This window comes from Cetorhinus maximus, chromosome 1, assembly GCF_964194155.1.
Source record: "Cetorhinus maximus chromosome 1, sCetMax3.hap1.1, whole genome shotgun sequence".
NCBI classification, from domain to species: Eukaryota; Metazoa; Chordata; class Chondrichthyes; order Lamniformes; family Cetorhinidae; genus Cetorhinus; species Cetorhinus maximus.
The window spans coordinates 161,179,984-161,202,360 of record NC_135879.1 but is presented as its reverse complement, the minus strand read 5'-3'; the positions used below and the strand labels follow the sequence as shown (position 1 = coordinate 161,202,360).

Sequence of the window (22,377 nt, the reverse complement as noted above, 5' to 3'; positions counted from 1 at the left end):
GCTAATTTTGTTTTTTACCCTTTACCAATGTTTACATTCATAATTAATAGTTGCCACAACCAAATAAATTGCACCATTCAAAACAGAGGATGGGAATTCCTTTGTGGATTCCAATAGCATGCATGATTTAGTTAAGGAAGATAAGTTCTTAAGAGGACAAAACTGCAGATGTAAGGCAACTGAGGTGTCCACATGTATTACTACCTTGGGACCTGTCTGTATATCAGGCATCAGCTGGACACTGTGCCATGCTTTAAGTAGAATGTTCTGGATGACATCATGGCTCTCCATTACTAATCTCAAGGCCTTCATGAACAGAAATAGTTAGAGCACAATTAATGCTCAGGATTTGACCACAAAAGCAAGTCAATAGCTTGCTTGCAGGAAGAAGCCATGTATCAGTCCATAGTGCATACATTATTTGAAGGAGAGAGAGAATAACAGCAGCATTTGACCGAGTGTGGCATCAAAGAGCCCTAGCAAAACTGGAGCCAGTGGGAATCAGGGGGAAAACTCTCCGCTGGTTGGAGTCATATGTAGCACAAAGGAAGGTGGTTGTGGTTGTTAGAGGTCTGTCGCGGAAAACAGAGTGAACACTCAGACCCAGGAGGTTTGTCTCGGAAGCCTTTATTAAATCGTGATATCACGGAGAGCCCAGCAGCATACAATGGAGCTAGCTGACACTCTGAGGAAGCATCAGAGCACACACGTATTTATCGTAAAAGTCGTACATATCAAAGAGCTTGAAGGTGATAAGACTGTCTAACCTTCAATAATTAATTACATTGAGAATCATTGTCTTTGGCATTATGACTATACAGGATATTGGGGGAAGCCCATCTGGTAATAAAAAAGTGAGACAGAGAATAGATAACCATGCTTGACCTTATCTTTAGTGCTAGGGGGTGTACACTCTAGAGAACAGATGACCATTGCTTGATCCTGTCTCTTTGTGTTGGGGGCAGACATCCTAGCCTTGTCTCAAGGATTCTAGGAAACTTGTTTATGATACTCCTTTTCTCCTTTCCTGCTCAGTTAGCTGGCAGCTGCAGGTGTACCTGCTAGAACAAAAGAGGGAACTGTGCTGTAGTATTCAACTACGGTTTTAACTGTTTAACCCTTAGTTGTCCTGTAGATGTATTTTATTCTTCCACAATCCCTCCTTGTTAATCTTTCAGATTCATACCAATGAGGAATGGTATCTTCATCATCATAAGGGGGCTCATAACCATAAGGAAATGGCCGATCCCTGGCAGGGTAAACCTTTTCTCCCCACCAGTGGGTTTCGCTGGGGCCAGTGCGTATCAATTGAGGGACAACTGGAGCTCCTCCTGATCCAGTAGAGACACTGTTAATAACCTGGGAACAGCAAATCCGCAAAGCAATACACGCACAACATCCTATAACACATGCTACAACCAACCCAATTAAAACGTATAGCAACCAACTTCCCCAACCGGAGAACCAACCTAGTATTACAGACCACCAAGAATCTTTTTTATAAAAATTACTCAAACTTTCCGTTTCAATAAATAATACAAGTTAGATCACTTGGTAACAGCTGCTTTATTGTTGCCAGACAATGTCTTTTACAGCGAGTGGCGTGGACCCAGTCTTCCTTCCCTTTAATCTTCAGAGCCGTTCGAGTTGTTAGCAGCACAAGGTAGGGTCCTTTCCACCCTCTCATGCAATTCAGCTGCTGTTTTGCATAGAGGAAAATGAGTACAAATCCAACATTTAGTCTGATTAACTTGCGAGGCTACGGCCTGCATTCGTTGAACCGCAGAATTGGTAGTCCAGGCAAGGACCACGCAGGACAGGATCCAAATCAGAGTCAGCATTCCGACGGCTCAGTTAAAGTTCTTGCACAAGCACTTCCGTCCGAGGTCAGCGTCCGCTTGACGTGCGATGCGTGGATCCACAAGGGCATCCTTCAACCTTCACAGCCGTATGGGTGGTGAGCAGGACTTGGAAAGGCCCTTCCCATCGAGGTTCCAAACAGCTCTTTCTCCTGAAGCTCTTTACTAGGACTAGGTCCCCGGGCTGGTATTGATGGCAGTCTTCAATGGTGGGCTTTTTCTGAGCTTCTACTACCTGTATATGCAAGCTCTTGAGAGAATTAGTGAGCGCTATACAGTATGTAATCATTCCCTCATCCATAGCGTGGATGTCCATTTCCCTAGCAGACAAGGGTGGGGTCACTGGGAGGCGCATAGGACATCCCATTACAACTTCATAAGGAGAGAGGGAGGTGGTACGGTTAGGGTGAGAGCGCATAGCCATGAGCGCCAAGGGTAGAGCTTCAGGCCATTTCAAACCAGTTTCTTCACATAATTTAGTTTGTTTTTCAGAATACCATTTTGTCTTTCCACCGCCCCAGTAGACTGGGGGTGGTATGGGCAGGAAAGGTGATGGTTGCATTGTAAGGCCTTCAACAGTTCCTTTATCACTTTAGCCGTAAAATGAGCAACAATTTTACAACAACAACAGCATCATTTCGTCGGGTGGGATACGCCTCCACCCATTGCGCGAACAAACATACTTGAACTAAAACATAATTATATTCCATACATTTAGGCATTTGTATAAAGTCCATTTGTAGGTGTACAGATGGGCCCCATGGCTGGGGTCCCGTACCAGCAGTCACTGTGGGCGTCTTGCCTGGGTTATGTCATTGACATAGGTATGACAGGTATTACTAATACAATGCCTAGTAACATATTACTATTCACTATACATTCAACATTCATTCTACATACATGTGTTAAACCCCTGAGCTGGCAACCGGTCAAGTCATGATTCTTGTGTCGTGAGAGATTCAATAGATGCTCATTAGTTACCCATGAAGGGACTACCCCTTCTTTAGTCTGTCTTAAATTTTCTCGGGCTTGTTCCAGTGCCCATAGGTGTTGCATACATCATTTCTGCTCGCTTTGTCCGAAATATTTTTTCCTATTTCAATTAATTTATTGATAGTCCCCGCATGACTTTCGAGCACGGTAGCCAGACTTTGGATTAACCAATGATGTCCCTATATTGAATATCATAGTGGCATCATTTATCAGGCTGCGCTTAACGCGGTTCCCTCCCAAGCCTGATCGCATCTCGCCACTGAACTGAACTGCTTCAGTCATCAATTGGCGCGTCAGAGCCGTATAGGGTGCTTGGGTATGGGTTGAGCACCATTGGGGCAGGACGACACTGGATACATTCAAGAATACGGGTACCAGCTCATGGTGTACATTATCATACAAAACTTCTGATTAACCAGTACCAAACCATTCGTCGGTCCTGGATGCATAGTAAGACAAGATGGATCAGTCGGTGTGGTTTGAGGGGCTTCAATTATCTCTACTCAGACTGTGAAAGTAGAGGTGGGAGGTGTCTGGGTAGTGGCGGACCTCCCATGCTCGATCTGAAGCAAACCCTTACTACAATTTGAAAGCACTTGTTCTCCTACTGTTACATTTATCGTTCCCCATTGCATGTCGCATTCGGCACTGTCCATGCTGTACCAAAGTTCCTCCTGCAGTGCAGGATGAGCAGTGATGATCCCCGACCTTGTTGCCAGTACTGATACGCCCACGACCAGGATCATAGATCTGTGGAGACATTAACATCGGCTCCCATTCTCTGGGTTACCGCTTGGTCAATTGTCATGTATCTTTCTCTTTGAATTTGCCTGCTTCCATATCCTTAATCATCTGTCAGTCTCTAACTTCCTCTCTCAACTTATGTAATTGCCTACTTAATTCCCTTACATTGTGCTGTATTTTTCCTTTCAGTGGCCCTACACCTCCTACTATGATACCTTCAGGTAATAGCATGGCTCTTACCTGTTATCATTTCAAATGGGGTGAACCTGTCGGTACTGCTTGGGGTAGCCCACGGCGCATTAGAATATTGGGCTGTTCCCTGTCTCTTGATTGATGTTTTTTTTTTAAAAGTTCAGTTCATCCTTTCCACCATCCCTGGACTCTGGGGGTGGTAAGGAATATGGAATTTCTGTTTAATCTCCATAAGATTACACACTTCTTTAATGACTCTCCCTGTTGCACCCCCACTCCTTCCAGTCTACTCCCTCCTGCTGCTGTCTCATGTCAGGCCTCAATTCCTTAAACAACTCAACAATGCACCTTCTTATCCTATCTTTCAATGGCTCAGTATTTTCACTTCCAGTGATGGTTCTCTCTGGGAACCGCTTAACTCTGCCTGTCATCAAGGTGTTAATCCTGTGGTTTCACTTTTTGTAGCTCACAGGCACATTAATATAATCAGTAATACATCTATTTAGCCTTTTTCCAGCTTTCCCTTTACCTGTATCCATCTTGTGGTAAATTGTTGTTAAGTATTATTTCTCCTTACATTTCAATTCCTGAACTATAGATTCCACGTAGTTTTACCTCTAGCTTTCTTTCCTGACCAAGATCATCCTAAGATTCTCTTGAGTTCAGTTTCTCTATTGTCTTGATTGTTTAAAATGTTTCCTTACTCTTTAAGCCATATTAACTATTCCATTTCAACGGGGATCTCTGTCTCTAGATCTTTGCTTATCTCCCCTGTGCAGTTCCAATGCCTCAGTTGATGGCCAGATTATCAATTCATTTCCCTTAAAACAGTTTGTACATTATGTCCTCTTTCCCTAACTCATTCTCCTACTTGCCTCATACCATATTACACTGGCAACAGCTACCATCTTATCTTGTTCAGGTTGTCTGGAGAGACTTTAAAATATTCTCATAACAGTTTTAAAAACAGAAATCAGGTATTGACAAGTTTTGCTTCCTTTTCTTCTTCTCAAAGATTTTATTGTCTTAAAAGAAACCCACTAAATTGTGTCTGACCCTTTTCTTTTAGAATTATCCCAGATTCATTAACTCGGCCAAAAATTGGATTTCTGCCAAACTTTGTCAAGGTCTTGAGCTTAGCTTCATATTTTGGGAACAGACTTGCAAACACAAAAGCTTGCAGCAGTTGAATTAGTGCCAATTGTTGTCAGGCCTTTTAAAATGAAAATTCCCTTTTGAGAACTTTATCAAGAACCAAACCTCAAATTTTTAAACTTTGTAAGAACTGTAATTTACACTATCAAAATTAAAACAACCTCTTTTTCATGTGTAATGATTTGTATCCAAGTTATAATTTAAGTATGTTTATCGACACATTATTTATCTTAGATAGCATCCTAGTGATTCAAAAGTAACCTGTTAAATTACACTGCACTTTACATCTCAAGATTGTCCCAAATTCAAATTCCAGTGCTTTTGGAAAGCAGATTTCCTTTAATATTTAATTCCTCTCTTCTTAAGAAACCCCTTTTTATCCATTGAAACCATCTAGACCTTGTGTTTATGTCTTTTGGTTTTCCTAGAATCCTTCTGAATTTCAAGTAATTTCTTTTTCTCAGAATTTTAGAATACGAACTCGTATGTATTAATCCTAATCAGCTTGGAAGCTGATGATAAGGGTTATTCCCTACTAGTCTGCAAGGGGGGTGGTACAAGGGTTGGTTCATCTCAAACAAAGGCAAGCCTTGTTTTATCTTTACACTACCTTCAAATTATGATTTTTTGCCAGAAATCTCAACTCAAACCTTATACTCAAAACTTTGGAATATTTGAATAAACTTTTCCTTTAATCTAATATGGGGCTTTCGACTCTAAAGTGCTCAACTACACACACAAAAGACAATTCAGGGAAGAAAACACATTAAAGCTCACATACAAATGCTTCATTGCACACAAACAAACACATATATAAAGGTATGTATCGATACTCCTATAATATTGAACTTAATTCTAAACGAAGCTTCGAGTAGCAGTGGGGGAATAAAGGGATCTTGAAGGCTCCACCTATAGGGAACTTCAAACTGACGAAAGCTCACATTTTCTCTGCTACTGCTTGTGAGTTGCTCATTAACCCCCTAGGGGTACCCTTTCTCTCTCTCTTCAGCACAAACAGCTCTTGTAACTTAGATCAATTCCATTTTTTTTTAAGTTATAGAAAATTCAGTCGTGGACTATCTACCTCCCTTAAAACATATTATAAGCGCTCAAATCTGTCCCAATTAAAAGTTCCAGCTGGTGGGAAGCTTTCTCCTTTACTTTGAGTCCATTTAACCCAATCAGAAACACATTGGACAATTTCAGGACCGTAATGGACATACATATAAACATTTGGGGTTCCCTTCAAAGGGGGAACCTAGGGTTTCTTTGATGTCATATTTCCCATTTTACTTAATAATATACACAAAAGAAAACACAGAAATTACTTACTTTTCACCTCCATGGGACTCGAACCCCTGGGTATACTACTACTACTTTTTTTTTCTCCATCCATTTTTCATTCCGTTTTCTTGCCCATCTTCAAAGTTCCTGATTTAAGCTCCGGTTTCGCCGGTTTTGGTTTGTTCTTAGTACTTTGCGAAGCGGAGGGAGCGGCAGAGCCCGCTCTGCTGTTGCGACCTCCCATTTTTCTGAAAAGAAAAAACAATTAACAGCGCGGCGCGTTTCCTACCCTATGCGCTCACCGGTATTTAAGAGTTCCTGAACAAGTCCTCCAGTTCCTTGGGTCTTTTGAGTCTGGTCGGTAGCTACCCTTTTTCAAGCACTCCCCCTTTCAGCTAGGATGCTTTCACTGCAATCTCCCTCTCAGCTAGGATGCAGTTCGTACTGTCCCTAACTTAGGAGAGTTATTCCTCCCTTTCTCCACGAGGGTTCTTTTTTAGAGATCCGACGGCCCAGGATTTCAATCACCTCTCCAATTTAAGAGGTTACTGGACTTCAGTCGGATCCCATCCTCGTCGCCAATTTGTCGCAGAAAACAGAGTGAACACTCAGACCCAGGAGGTTTGTCTCGGAAGCCTTTATTAAATCGTGATATCACGGAGAGCCCAGCAGCATACAATGGAGCTAGCTGACACTCTGAGGAAGCATCAGAGCACACACGTATTTATCGTAAAAGTTGTACATATCAAAGAGCTTGAAGGTGATAAGACTGTCTAACCTTCAATAATTAATTACATTGAGAATCATTGTCTTTGGCATGCAACACACAATTAGTCTATTCTAATTTATGACTATACAGGATATTGGGGGAAGCCCATCTGGTAATAAAAAAGTGAGACAGAGAATAGATAACCATGCTTGACCTTATCTTTAGTGCTAGGGGGTGTACACTCTAGAGAACAGATGACCATTGCTTGATCCTGTCTCTTTGTGTTGGGGGCAGACATCCTAGCCTTGTCTCAAGGATTCTAGGAAGCTTGTTTATGATACTCCTTTTCTCCTTTCCTGCTCAGTTAGCTGGCAGCTGCAGGTGTACCTGCTAGAACAAAAGAGGGAACTGTGCTGTAGTATTCCACTACGGTTTTAACTGTTTAACCCTTAGTTGTCCTGTAGATGTATTTTATTCTTCCACAAGGTCAACCATCTCAGTTCCAGGACAATGCTGCAGAAACTCCTATTTAGCTGCTTCAATGACCTTCCTTCCATCATAAGGTCAGAAGGGGGATGTTCGCTGATGATTTCACAATGTTCAGCACCATTCACGCCACACAAATGCACCAAGACCTGGACAGTATCCAGGCTTGGGCTGACAAGTGGCAAGTAACATTCGTGTCACACAAGTGCCAGGCTATGACCATCTCCAAAAAGAGGGAATCTAACCATCACCCCTTGACATTCAATTGCATTACCATTGCTGAATCCCCCACTATCAATAGCCTGGAGGTTACCATTGACCAGAAACTGAACTGGACTAGCCATATAAATACTGTGGCAACAAGAGCAGGTCAGAGGCTAGGAAATCTGTGGCGAGTAACTCACTTCCTGACTCCCAAAAGCCTGTCCACCATATACAATGCATAAGTTAGGAGTGTGATGGAATACTCTCCACTTGCCTGGATGAGCACAACTCCCACAATACTCAAGAAGCTTGAAACCATCCAGGACAAGGCAACCTGCTTGATTGGCACCCCATCCACTAACATTAATTCCCTTCACCACCAACACACAGTAGCACCAGTGTGTGCCATCTACACGATGCACTGCAGGATCTCACCAAGGCCCCTTCAACAGCACCTTCCAAACCCACGACTGCTACCATCTAGAAGGACAAGGGCAACAGACACATGGAACACCACCACCTGGGAGTTCCCCTCCAAGCTACTCATCATCCTGACTTGGAAATTCACTGTCACTGGGTCAAAATCCTGGAACTCCTACCCTATCATCATTGTGGGTGTTCCTACACCACATGGACTGCAGCAGTTCAAAAGGGCAGCTCACCACCACCTTCTCAAGGGCAATTAGGAATGGGCAATACATGTTGGCCTGGCCAACGACACCTACATCCCATGAATGAATTAGAAAGAAAAACAGGGCTAACATATGTAACTATGGCTGCTGAAAAATAAGATGAAATCCAACTTTTAATAAAATTCATTCCCAGGATGTGGCCATGCCAGCATTTTTTGCCCACCCCTAGTTGCCCTGAAAACATGGTTGTGGGTCCCCTTCCTGAACTACTGCCACATGTATTGTGATGCTGTTCCCACAATTATATCAGGTGGGGGGGTGAAGGGGGTCCAGGATTTGTATTGGATTGACAGATGTTAGCAGACCACTTTAGAGGGTGGAATACAAGTCACATATAGGCCAAGTTGTATAAGGACAACAGGTTTCTTTCCTAAAAGGACGACATTCAACCAATTTGGATTTTTACAATAACCTGACAACTTTATAGTCACGGGCTGGGACCAGCTTCTTAAAGCTGAATTCAAATTTTCAACTGCCATGATGAGATTTGAACTTGCATTTGTGGATTATTAATCCAGACCTCTAGATTATGAGCTCAGCGAGGTAATCACAAAATTGCTGTACACATTTTAGGCATAATGAAAGAGTATAAACAATGGTCACATGCCAGATTGAGTTTGCTGATTTGCAGTCAGGTGGGAGAGACCTGGATGGCTGCTTTCAGTCCATCATTGATCTCCCTGTTTGTACCTATATTTTTATTAGAGAGTGGTCCTCAGTCCCAAATTGCACCTCCTGCAACAGAATCCCCAACTCTATAGCATTAAAGAAAGCAATGCTGCAATATTATTGTGAACATTTAGCTTGTTTTTGTACACCATTATATCCTCCCCTTCATTTATAGGCTGCAGCTCTTTAGGATTGCTGCCTCTTAAAAATTTCTGACCTGCACCCCCACCCCACCGTCCCAAAAGGACAATCTCATCATTCCATTCTGTTCAAATTAAGTGGAGCCGATCCCATTGCATATTTATAGTGGCTTTCCCTCTGTACCGCCAGTGCAGGCCATGCCACGGTGCACCTTAGTTCTGTTTTTTCAAAATCAACATTTTGAAGTTTACAGTAATGCACATTGGGCCTGATGCACTTTAATGCTTCATGATGGAAGTTGACTAAATAAATAAACCGAATGTTACTTTGTGATAACTAGATTTCAATTTTAGTTTTTATCCCTTCAATAAAGCCAAAGAACAACTGTATGGAGTGCTGTGTTCATTAATGTTTGGTATGAGCTCCACCGTTAACAAAAGCAAAAGTATGAAAACTGTTCTCATTTAACCCAAAGATTATATGTTACAATAGAGCGTCGTGATTTACAATAAGTGAGGTCAGTTCAATGTATCCATTATTTTCCACTTGCTTTATAAAATTAGTGCAGTGAAAGTTTATGTTCTGCAGTAGATATGATGGAAATGCTATTGCTGCATCACATCAGGCCAACAGTTATAGGTTAAGCAATTCAAGGTTTTCATTTGCCGTTATGTGTGAAATGGAAAGGTGATTTATTAATATTGCATAAATAAAGTGGCAGGTTTATCACAGTAATATTGCATTCATTCCTGTACAATGGTGAATGCGCAAGGTGCTGTAGAACCAGATGTACTAAAGGACTATATTCTACAAGCAGGGACATTAATCTATACTATTGCTGGATGCTAATTCATATTGCATTATTTTAATGAACATTAAATCTAGAAAAGAAAGAAATTTTGAAGTATCATTGATTCTTAAAATTACTCTGAAATTTACATAACAAATTCAGATGTGATATTTGAGCAATTTAAGCCTTTACTCTGGTAATCTGACAATCATTTTAATTTTTCTCATTAATGCTCCTTCAGTGTGACTGCTGTTTCATTGAGTGAATTCAAAAGAGAATTACATTAATTTCACAACAATGTACCTTTAATTGAATATAGATGGCATGTTAATTGCATATTAATTGTGTTTAATCATGTGCGGATGGGCATTAACTGGGTATTCACTTAAGTCTGTTATAAATAGGCACAGACTAAAACTGTGGTGGTCTGGTTAGGAAGTGTATGCTTGTAATGTGCAACTCTAAATAAATATAAAGATGTGAAAAGATTGGCTCCAGTTCTATCCATCAACTAGTTTTCTTGAATATATAGGCCCAACTTCAACTGCTTCATCAATGACCTTCCCTCCATCATAAAGCCAGAAGTGGGGATGTTCGCTGATGATTGCACAAAATTCACCACTCACCACTCCTCAGATACTAAAGCAGTCCATGTTCAAATGCAACAAGACCTGGACAACATCCAGGCTTGGGCTGACGAGTGGCAAGTAACATTCGCACCACACAAGTGCAAGGCAAAGACCATCTCCAACAAGAGATAATCCAACCATGGCCCCTTGTCACTCAGTGGCATTACCATTGCTGAATCCTCCACTAACAACATCCTGGGGGGGTTTACCATTGACCAGAAGCTGAACTGGACTAGCCATATAAATACAGTGGCTACAAGAGCAGGGCAGGGGGTAAGAATCCTGTAGTAACACACCTCTTGACTTCTCAAAGCCTGTCCACAATCTACAAGGTGCAAGTCGGGAATGTGATGAAATATTCTCCACTTGCCTGGATGAGTGCAGTTCCCACAACACTCAAGAAGCTTGACACCATCTGGGGCAAAGCAGCCCGCTTGATTGGCACCCCCTCCACAACAGACACACAGTAGCAGCAGTGTGTACCATCTACAAGGTGCACAACAGAAGCTCATCAAGGTTGCTTAGACAGCACCTTCCAAACTCACCACCACTGGCATCTAGCAGGACAAGAGCAGCAGATACATGGGAAAACTACCACCTGGAAGTTGCCCTCCAAGCCACTCACCATCCTTGCTTGGAAATATATTGCTGTTCCTTCACTGTTGCTGGGTCAAAATCCTGGAATTCCCTCCCTAACAGCACTGTGGGTGTACCTACACCACATGGACCACAGCGGTTCAAGAAGGCAGCTCACCACCACCTTCTCAAGGGGCAATTAGGGATGGGCAATAAATGCTGGCCAAGCCAGTGAAGCCCACATCCCTGGAATGAATAAAAAAAATAGTGATATCAAAAACCACCTGCTATTCTTTTAACAAAAACATCTGCTATTCTTTTAAGTTGGAACAGGTAAATTAACTTCATTGGTGGGAGAATCATGGAACAAATCTGAAGTTGGGTGGCTAATTAAGCAAATCTCATTTGCAAATAAAAAGATTTCGATTCGAGGGGCATCCAATGACACCATCTTTCCCTTCCTGTCTTTCTGAAATGTCAATACTCTTGAATATTCAGGTCCCAGCCTTGGGCACATAGCCATCACAGAGACTTGATTGAAATCAGATCATACTTATTTCTATTTCTGCTATCAATTTGTCCATTTAGTTAAGAATGCTGCATGCATCAGATTCAGAGCCTTTGCGCTCTGTCCCTCCCTGTCACACTCTGGTTATCATTACCCGTATCACTACCCTGCTCTCTTGCCTTGTCCTTTCCCTTTAAATTAACAAATCTCCCACCCCCCACATTATTTAGTTTCAAGCCCTCCCCCCAGTCCTAGTTTTACGATTCGCCAGGACATTGGTTACAGCGCAGTTCAGGGGAAGGTACAGCTCCCTCTATCCCCACAATTAGCGCCACTGACCCATAAATCAAAACCCATTTTTCCCACATCAATCGTTGAGCCATGCACTCCACTCTAATCTTATTTACCCTATGCTAATTTGTTTGTGGCTAAGGTAGCCACCCAGATATTATTACCTTTGTGATTCTGCTTTTTAATTTGACTCCGAGCCATTTATAATCCTTAAGTAGAACCTCCTAGTCCTATCTATGTCATTGGTACTCATGTGAACCACAACATCTGGACCCTTGCTCCTCCTTCCACCCGCCTCCCACAACCAGAAACCGGGAGAAGGCAGAGGAGTTCTCAGAGGAGGCTGCACACTCTGAGGAAGCACTGCCCTCTGCACATAACCCCTCTGAACCCTCCACCAGATCAGATACACACATCTCAGTGGGGACTCCAGGGAAGATAGCTACATGTTGACATGTCACATGTTGAGTCACACATTACAAGTGAGCAGGAGCAAGCATTGGAGACAAGAACAGACATGGAGAGTTCCTATCAGAGAACACTAGACCCTCCAAGCTCTGCTCAGCTGGATGCAGATGCGGAGCCTTGGAGTTATCCATGAAGAGGATAATCCTGGAGCAGCAGCAGAGAATGTGTGACGTTATGTCAGCATTACCAGAGACATTGTCCAATCTTGAAGAGAGATAGAAGGAATCTATCTCAAATATGTGTGCCATTATGTCTTTGGATTTTAGGCTGATGTCCGCCTCCAAGAAAAGACTTGCCACCTACATGGAGAATCAGTAGCAAGCAACCAAGTACATGCCTGCCTGACCAATGGCCTGCAGACTCAATTTGTCACTTCATATAAGATGGAAGATAGACTTACCTTGGCTGTTCAACTCATTAGTTCACTGAAGGTCAGCAAAGTGCTCTCCTGCTCTTGGCTGGCAGAGTGGTACAGGTGGACCATTACAGAAAGATGGAGAACGGGCACGTAGAAGTGGGGACCATGATCACGGCACTCTCCTACATCTCATGCCGCACCTCTGCCCCAACCCACCCACTGACCCTGCTCAAACAGAACCACATGCTGCCCCCGCTCCAGTGACCAAATCTGCCCACCTTCACACCCCCCCCCCCCCCCCCACACCAACTCCCAACACCCCTGCAGAGTTGGTCTGTGGCGGGGCCCTCGGATACCAAAGCCCAGAGGATGTCTGCCATGAGTATCTCAGCTGTGAGAGCAGAGTAATGAGCTGCCTGCCTCTAGTTTCAATAGAGTCGCAGGGGTAACACCAAGTAGAGGTAATTGGAAATGGAAAGAAGAACAGGTAGACTTGGGTGATTATAAAAATGTCACTGTGTTAATGTATCGTAAAATGTAAATGAATCATGCACTTTATTTCAAGTTTCTGTGCTTCATTCACTTCCATTGTTGCTGCTAGCCTTTCAAGGCTAGCTTTGAGGAGAATGGTGGAAGATAGACAATAGGGTGTGAATGAGATGGAGGAATTTCTGACTATGAGGAAGATTTGTTGGGGGTGTGGGGGTTTGGTTAGACAGAGTGCAAGGCGAGTTCAGCATTGTTTATTGTACTCTATGACTTCACAAACTTAGTTTATTTGCATCATGCCTAGATGAGTCCATCACAGGCTTCACTGGCAAACTGGCAGGTGTTTGCAGGCACCTGGCCATTTCAGGCTCCTCCTCTTCTTCCTCTGACGTTGTAGAGCAGCCATCACCACCCTGCAACTCTGGTCCTTTCTGCAATGCTGTGTTATGGAAGGCACAATAGACCACTATTATTCTGGACACCTTTGCTGATACATACTGAAGAGCACCTGAAAGACCAGGCATCTGAATCAACGTCTTCAGGATCCCAATGCCTACTCTATGAGCAACCTTGTGCTCATGTGGCTTCAGTTATATCTTTCCTTTACATCAGTGCTGGGGCTCCTTACAGTTTTCATCAGCCGTGTCCTTATTGCGTAGCATTCATCTCTAAGGAGCTACCTGCTCACTCTGCTTGGAGGTGCGAAGATCTGTGGGAGATGTGACTGACATGGAATAGAAGCTTCCAGGATATATTGCATAGACATGCATTAAAATCTTTGGTCACATGCTAGCTGAATATAAATGGAGTGGATTCCCTTCCAATTAACTTAGGCTGAGAGCACTTGGATTACCACATGTGTCGGTGTCACATGACTCCCCATAGTGTGGGAATCTCGCCTTTGCAGCAAAAGCAAGAAGTTTCTAGTTCTGATGGTCTTTATCAGTAGCAAAGTGGATGTTAAGTGGTGGCTCTTGCAGCTGTCACCACCAGATCCATAGAAAGAGCTGGAGGGAAAGAAATTCAGGGCTATGGTGGCCTTGACAGCTGTTGCCATTGCATGCCCACCTGGGAAGAAGGCCAAGGAGACTGCATTTGTCTGCAACAACATGCTATGAAAGCTTGACCTGCTGAGGCACAGATGCTCAGTTATGTCAAGAAACCTGATAATTGCATTCATATTTATACATCCTCAGTGTTTGCACAAAATGATTAAGTACTTTATCTCCTCCAAAGCAGCCCCACGATTCACACTCCCAGACAACCTGGCTATAGATCAATTCTAGTTTCATTCACAGAAGATTGTTCATCCTGCACCCGACTCACATCTCCAGCCCAAAGAGGAAATGCTCAGCTTTCCTTTCGGTGAATTTACACTGAGGTAGTTAGCCTGTTTTTGTTTGGATAAGGTCATGTGAAGGAAAGCCATGATGCCAGAGGTGTGGTAGAAACCGTATTTATATATGATTCGCTTGCAGCAAAGTAACACCTTCAAGTGGGAGCACAGCCAAGACATTTCACAGCGAGTGGGCTCTAATGGTATAATTGAACTTCAGATTAACAACGAAAAGTGTGAGGGAGCAGAATTAAATCAGCTGAGGTGATAAAACTGCTGAAGCATTCCACCTAAGCCTGGAAGTGATTTCTGCAGCCTGTCCTCTGTTCTAAATCTCTTACATTTAATCTTGTATCTGTGGCCTCTTGTTGACCACTCAACTACTTGAGACAGCTTGCTTCTAGCTACCCTGTCCCACTATTCCATTATTTTACACATTCCAACATATCATGCTGTCATTTGCATTGTTCTAATGAAATATCATTCCTATAGTGTCGAGCTGAAAAATGCAGTTATCAGTATCCTGTGTGTCTCTTTGCTAATATTGCTGTATTTCAGTATTGACAAGCACGTAATGATTTGCCACTTGAATATTATGACTCTATTTCAGTGTGCGAGCATCCATAAATATGGGCAGGAATCCGGTGGAAACAGATTTCTATTTGTTTTGCCATTCCACACCCACCCATGAATAGCATCAGAAAACTAACATAACTTAGCAGAAAAATCCTGCCTTGTGTTATATTAAATACTTATGTTTATTCTCTAAATATAGCTGTATGGTGATGTCACATTTTGAAGAGCAAAAAGTAAGTGATGATGAAGAACCCCCAACTGAACAAGACCGAAGGAAGAAGCTGGTAAGTAAATATTTTACAACCTGTCATCGAGAGTTGATGATGTTAGAGAATTTTAACTGAAAGAAAGAGGATTTAACAGAACTAAAACCTTTATGCTTTAGCAATATGCTACATAGGATATTGGATTTTTAAAGGTTTTTTTCTTACCAATTTTCATGGCCCATCATATACTTCATTTGAAGGGGTCACTCCTGTGACTCTTCACAGAGCATCTGTCATCATCTGAGTACCATGCCCAGGTGGCCCTTTGTCATGTGTAAGTCTTAACTGTGAGTGTCATGAGGCTAATAGATTAATATAAAGCAGACAGAAGCAGGACAATATGTTGTTTGGCTCTCCAGTCAGACATAGAATGGTGCATGGCATTAGCAAATTTAAGAACATAAGAATTAAGAGCAGGAGTAGACTATGCGGCACCTTGGGCCTACCCCATCGTTCAGTGTGATCATGATTGATCATCAGCTTTAACTCCACTTTTCCACCCATTCCTCGTATCTATTGATTTCTTGAGAGTCCAAAACTCTGTCTATCCCAGCATAAATATGTTCAACAATAGAGAATTCACAACCCCCTGGGCTAGACAATTCCAAAGATTTCAAATACATGTTAGGAAATAGAGTTTAAGTAAGTCATAATTGTATTTGTTGGTGTTAGGAATGAGTTTTAGCTTTAAAGTTTAAGTTTGATTTGTATTTCTGCATCTGTGTGTTAAGAAAAGGTCAAATTGAGTTTTAGTTTCACTTTAAAAGGTATCTGCATTTCTAATGGGGTTACGACTGTGGCAGCTAAGTTAAACAAACGAGTAGAGAAACTGGGCTGTTGCCCAGCAACAGGGGTCCAGAGAAGCAGGTCCCTTCCATAGACATTCACAGAAAAACTAAAGAAACAGCAGTTTTGAGTTCAGTTTGAAGACAGCTGCCAAACAGAAGCCACCTAGAAGGGACAGAAAGCCAGTCTCAAGCTGAAATTGGTTGAAAATAGCTGCCAGGAGAGACTGGAGCAAAGGACACAGATGGCCAGTCCCAAGCTAAAGAAAAGACCCCAAATTCCAGGGGAGTGGAACAAGAGAAAGTCCAAGAAGACCTTCTAGTCAAAGGAGAGGAAAGGAGCTTTGAAAATGCCCTGTTAAGTGAAGTTAAGAGTGAGGGGCCGAGAGGAAGGCTCCAAGCTTCAGATTTAAAGAGACAAAAATTCCAGAAAGCAGATTTAAAGTGAGAACAACTTGCAGGAGGCAAGAAGGTCCAAAGAGACAACTGAAGGTCTGTAACTCTTTGCTATGGGCATTTGAAGCAGTGGTGTACTGTTGACAGCTGAGTCGGTAAGAGAGAATGCATGCAAGACAACTTGAATGCATGTGGTGACCTAGGGGAGAGGAACATCGGAAGGAGAGTTTGAAACCCTGGAGGTGAACCCTTGCAGAAGGTGTCTGAGAGAAAGGGTCGGCTTGGGAGAAGAGTCCAAGGTGAGTTCTTGGAAAATGGAGATTGGAAACCCTCGTGTGAAAGACGGAGTGCAGTGAGACCAGTTGGCTCACTGTGTAACAAGCATCTGGGGGGGAGTTGATGAGAGATCCATAGCATCTGGTTGAGGTGACATCCGTCATTTGGTTTCAAGAGTGTGGTGTGTCTGACCACAGGTGCCAATTGGTTTACATGGATTGTGTACTTACTGTTAGAGTATAAGACAGTTTTTGTAACTCGTGTTGTCCTTACAAATCTGTATATATCTGTAAAGGTATAGTTGTGGATAATGGAGTATTGTAACATAGTTCATCTTTCGTTGTTTAATAAATGTTTATTCTTTTGTTAAAAGCTCATCAGCTGACGCCTGTAACTGTTCAGTAGCTACTTTCCACATATCTAAACAAACAAATAAAATTTAGGATCAGTCGAACTGGGTTCCACCCTGGGATCAGGCTTGTCCAGTGGTAACCTCAGCTGGGGATCATAACATGTAGAAGAATATATCCAATGCTATCAAATAACAAAGCTATGTTCCTGGCACTGGATAGATCTAAAATTACTGCATATAGTGGAAGGATTTGGGCAGTTGGCATTCATTTTGCTTTATAACTTTTTCTTGCTATCAGAGTTAAATGGCTTTGGTTGCCACAGTATATTATATATTTGAAATTTGACTACCATCCAGTCTAGCTTTCTGTAGTTATGAATGATTTGTGGTACCTTATGTATTAAATCATTCATGAAGCCATGAAACAAGGAATGCTCAAACAAGATATTCAATTGCTGATGATGGAATTTTAGAATGTAGTCTGGTCCTTTAGTGAAACCTGCCTATCTTCAATCCTTCAGTAGGGACAGAGGAGGAGTACATGAAAGAAAGGAGTTGTACTTCCTTAAATGTATACAGGACTTCCTTCCTAAGTAACACGTTACTAAATCTACAAGGATGGAGGCTTTTCTAGATCTGGTTATGTGTATTAAAATAGAACAGGTAAATGAGCTCAATTTGGGTGAGCACTTTGGGAGTAATTATTACAATACAGTATAGTTTAAGATCCAACTAGAATGTTTTAGGATGTCATGGAGAATAAAGGAAGTTAAAAGGCAATTAAAATGGAAGAAAGGAGGCTAAGAAGAGTATAGGATCAGTCCTGGAACCACTATTTTTCACTATTTCCGGAAACAGTTTTGATTCTGAAATCGAAAGAACAGTTTGAATGTTTTTGCATGACATTGTATTGCTGGATAAAGTTAATATGAAGGACTATGACAAAATGCTGGAAGATATTAATAAACTTGCAGAATGGACGTGTAATTGGCAACTGAACTTCAATATACGTCAGTGTGATTTTTGGTAGGAAAAATAAGGAGGCCACATAACTGTTGGAAAAAATTGTCCAAATGGAATAAAGATATCGGGGCGGGGGGGTACAGGGACACAAATCACAAATGTAGCAATTCAGGTTAATAGGGCCATAATAAAAGCAAATAAGCATTGGAGTTCATTTCTTGAGGCTTGGATTGAAAAACAGAGAAGTTATGTTAAACTTGTGATTAGACCACAGTTGGCACACCATGGATAGTTGTGGTCTACAGATTATAAAAAGGATAAAAGAGGCAATAGATAAGGTGCAAAAAAATGCACTAGAAGGATGCCAGGACACTTGAGGCTGTACCTCTCTGGAAAGATTCAAGATGCTCGGGTTTTTTGTCTAGAAAAGACTGGGGTTTGACCTGATAGAGGTCGTCAGGATTATGAAAGGGTTTGATAGGGAAACAAGATATTTCTACTTCTGGGTATGACCAGAGCTAGGGGCCATAAGTATAAGTCACTAATAAATTCAGTAGAGAATTGGGGAGGAACTTCTTTACCCAGAGGCTTCTTTTTTACCCAGAGACTGTGGTCTGATCAAGGTTCTATACAAGTTTAATTTAATGTCTCTGTTTTTCAAGAAATGAACTCCAATGCTTTGTTTGCTTTTATTATGTCCCTATCAACCTGCATTGCTACTTCCGTAATTATTACTCCCAAGTTTAAGAAACTCACTCCCACAGAGAGTAGCTGAGGGGAATAGCACAGATTCTTTTAAGGGGAAACCAGATAAATACATACAAGGGAATGGAATAGAAGGAAATGTTTGGACTAAATGAGGAGGGGTAGGAGGAGGTTCCTGTGGAGACCGTCATGGATCTATTGGGCAGAATGGCCTATTTCTGGCCTGTAAATACTTTAATTGTAAAGAAAGAGCAGATAAATTCAAATCTTGGTAGCCTCAAAAATAATCTTTTAAAGAAAGACATTGTTTGAATTATTATTGTTCAGGCATGAGTATTTTCCTGGTTAAACTATTGCAATATTTTCCTGGTTACTCATTTTCTGGGTGCACATTCTATCAATGGAATCTTGATGAGTAATCTGCAGGGAATGGGTAAAGAATTAAGTCTGCTTCAGAAAATCTATGTTTGATTTTGCTGTCTTGTGTTTTGGTAGCTTTTTAAAGTAGCATTATCTTGCAGTTGATGAAACGTTTTCATGCTTTGCTATAATATCTAAAACTATAGAAATTATTTTGTTTACTCTTGACCTTTAAAAGACAAATCACAGTTTATGTAATATCCTTACCAACAAAGAGAACATTGTTGACAAGAATCCTGGGATCCTAACTATTGTGTCCTATTGGTAACATGATACATAATATTTTTTTCCTTTAAAGACTGGGAAATTATCCTTGCAGAGTGGATCCTTGAACTTAACAAAGGATGAAAGATCAATTGTGTCATCTTGATGTAGATTACTCACAAACCCAATTTACTGGCCAAGGTTTATTGAAGATTAAGTGTCATAAATCCATTGATTCTGGTAAAGCTTCAGTGCTCCATTTTAAGAGTTAACAGCTTTTGAGGAAGGCATAAATGTGTTGGAACAATATTGAAGGAAGCAATAAGCCTTTAACGTTATCCATGACATGGAAAGATAGACATGTCTTTAGATAAACCAGCCATTCAAGGAGTAGAACAATATGGAAAGCACCTCAAAATGAAGTAGGCATATGTTTTGTTTTTAGTAATAATAACTTTCATTTTCCTAAATTATTCATCCTCCAAAAAGAAATAAAAATAACTGTCTGTCTTGGGTTGCCAGTCACTATATAGGTAGGGTGACCAGATTTTCAAAAGGCAAAACCGGGACCATTGAAAACCCTTGGGAAGCAAGGCTCCGCAATAATGCAAATGTTGGGTGACCAATGGCAGGAGTTTGGGGGAGCTGCAGTTAAAAGTAGGAGGTCATGTGATGACATCTCTTAGAACATGTCTCGTCAGAGTTGCCAACCCTATTAAGGCACACAATTATTGTTGACAGCAGTTACGGACCACAAACTTTTGTTTGTGATATTTTTACCTAATTTTCTTCAAAAAAATTTTGGTTTAGTCTTTTTTGTCACAAGATCCCAGAATCCTCTGTTCCACTTGAACTTTTCTGTAAGACCAATCTCCATTCAATTTGGGTTCACACTGTCTTTTTGCTGCTGAAGTTACACTCTCACAGTGTAATGGGAGCATACTGATATTTCTATCATATTCTGTAGATTTTGAATCACCAAAAAGCCCCCAGCCATTTTAAGTCTGTCACTCAGTATCCCTACTCCTGGAACACACTTCAAGCCATCATGAAACCATTTCAGTACTGTTTAAAGTATGCTGTAATTTTACATATCGTATGCTACTTCTGAATAAACAACAATATGCAATGAAACTGTGATGTGTGTGGAGAGACTACTGATCTAGTGAAAGAAAAGCTGGTGTGGTGAAGGTGCTCATTGTTGGTGATGCAGTGCTAAATTGCAATATCAATTCAGCCATTCTTCTGTACTTCTAAATAAAGTTGTGTCTGCAGATTGACAATTTAATTCACAAAATGTGAATATCAGTGTTTCATGGTAAAATTTCACGGTTAAATATTGTTAACATAAAATGGTAGCTGATTGTTCTGTAATAGTAATTATGAATGAGTAACCCAGAACAGCATTGTCAGCAATCCAGCCCTTTAGTTACAGTTGAATACATATTCTCAGCAGATTGTGTTAGCATGCAGCAGGATTGCATTTATCATTGAATGTGATTCCCACAAATGTACGCATTTGTACCTGGTAATAGGTACATCTTGAGTATTCCATTCTTGGGTTACAATTCGTACTCCTAGTCAGCTTTAACTGATGTTTTCCCTAATCAATCAAATCATTCTAAAGTTTAATAAAAGAGTAATTATGCAATTGAGTTGTCTGCTATAAACATACCGCTCTGGAGGCCAACCAGACTGGTGGGATGGGATCATCCTAATCTGCGAAGTGATTGACAGCTTCTCGCAGCCATACAGATGACACATCAGCAGGAGTGGCTTCCAGAACGGGAGCCAGTGAGATTGTCAGGAGGAGGGCTGAGGAGTGGAGCGATTACAGAGCACCAGTTTCAGGTTTGGGTGAGTGGCACATGCTGTGACATCAGGCAGGCGAGGCAAGTAGCTGGGCACTATGAGGATGGTCGTTCAGAAATTAACCAACGCAACTGCCTTTCCAACTGTCACATGTTTAAAAGGCTTCATTGCAGCAATGGAATCTTCGGTGCCAAAAAGGTAGTGACAGCCCCCTTGGAAACATCAAGGGGATGATGGGGGAATAGGGTGGGATACAGGTCTCCATGCAATGCAATTTGATGGCTGTTTTCCAGGAAGAAGGATGAAATTTCACACAGATCCCCCCGCCCCGCACTCTGCTCCCAAGTTTATATTTGGCAAAAAGGGAAAAGCTGAAAACTGGGACATTTGAATGACTTTGAGGAAATTGTTGAGACATTGGGATGTTTAATGAAAAAACGGACTGTTTCAGTAAAACTTGGAAGCCTGGTCACCCATAAACAGGTGACTTGCGTCCCAGGGGTTGTTAAAAGAAGTGGGAGTGGAGATAGTGGCAGGGCTTGCCACAATATTCCAATCTTTCCTAGATACGGGATAGGTGCCAGAGGATTGGATAGTGGCAAATGTGACACCTTCACTCAAGAATGGGTGTAAGGACATTCTTAGTAAATACAGATTGAACAGTTTAATATCAGTGATGGGTATGGTTCTAAAAACAATAACCAGGGAAAAAAATCAGAAGGTACTTGGAGAGGTTTCAGTAACTTAGGGAGAGCCAGCATGAATTTCAAAAAGGCAAAAAGTGCCTTGACTAATCTAATTGGTTTATTTTGATGAAGTAACAGAAAGGGTTTTAACTAATGGCAAATGGACTGGCAAACTTCAACTATTTCTTTTAGGAAGTAATATACTTTATAGGTGAGGGTAAATATAGTGTGCGCAGATATTAAAACCCATCATAGGGTATTATACGTCACGTTACTCAATGATTCAATGGTATGGAATTAAAGGGAGGACAATAAACTGGGGCCTGACGTCGCTGCGTGTCATTCCGAATTTCAGTTCAGTGG

At 41.6% G+C, this 22,377-nt stretch overlaps 1 protein-coding gene across 4 annotated transcripts in view; it reads left to right on the top strand.

The window, feature by feature from the left end:
• ipo11 (importin 11) overlaps positions 1-22,377 on the top strand; it is a 712,707-nt gene that overhangs the window by 571,439 nt on the left and 118,891 nt on the right. For 3 of the 4 annotated variants that reach the window (XM_078549030.1, XM_078549021.1, XM_078549038.1), the window contains one exon: positions 15,349-15,433. The exons of the other annotated variant lie outside the window; for it this stretch is intronic. In XM_078549030.1, coding sequence (XP_078405156.1) covers positions 15,349-15,433 — 85 coding nt within the window. The remainder of the gene's footprint in view (positions 1-15,348; positions 15,434-22,377) is intronic. 4 annotated transcript variants of the gene reach the window in all.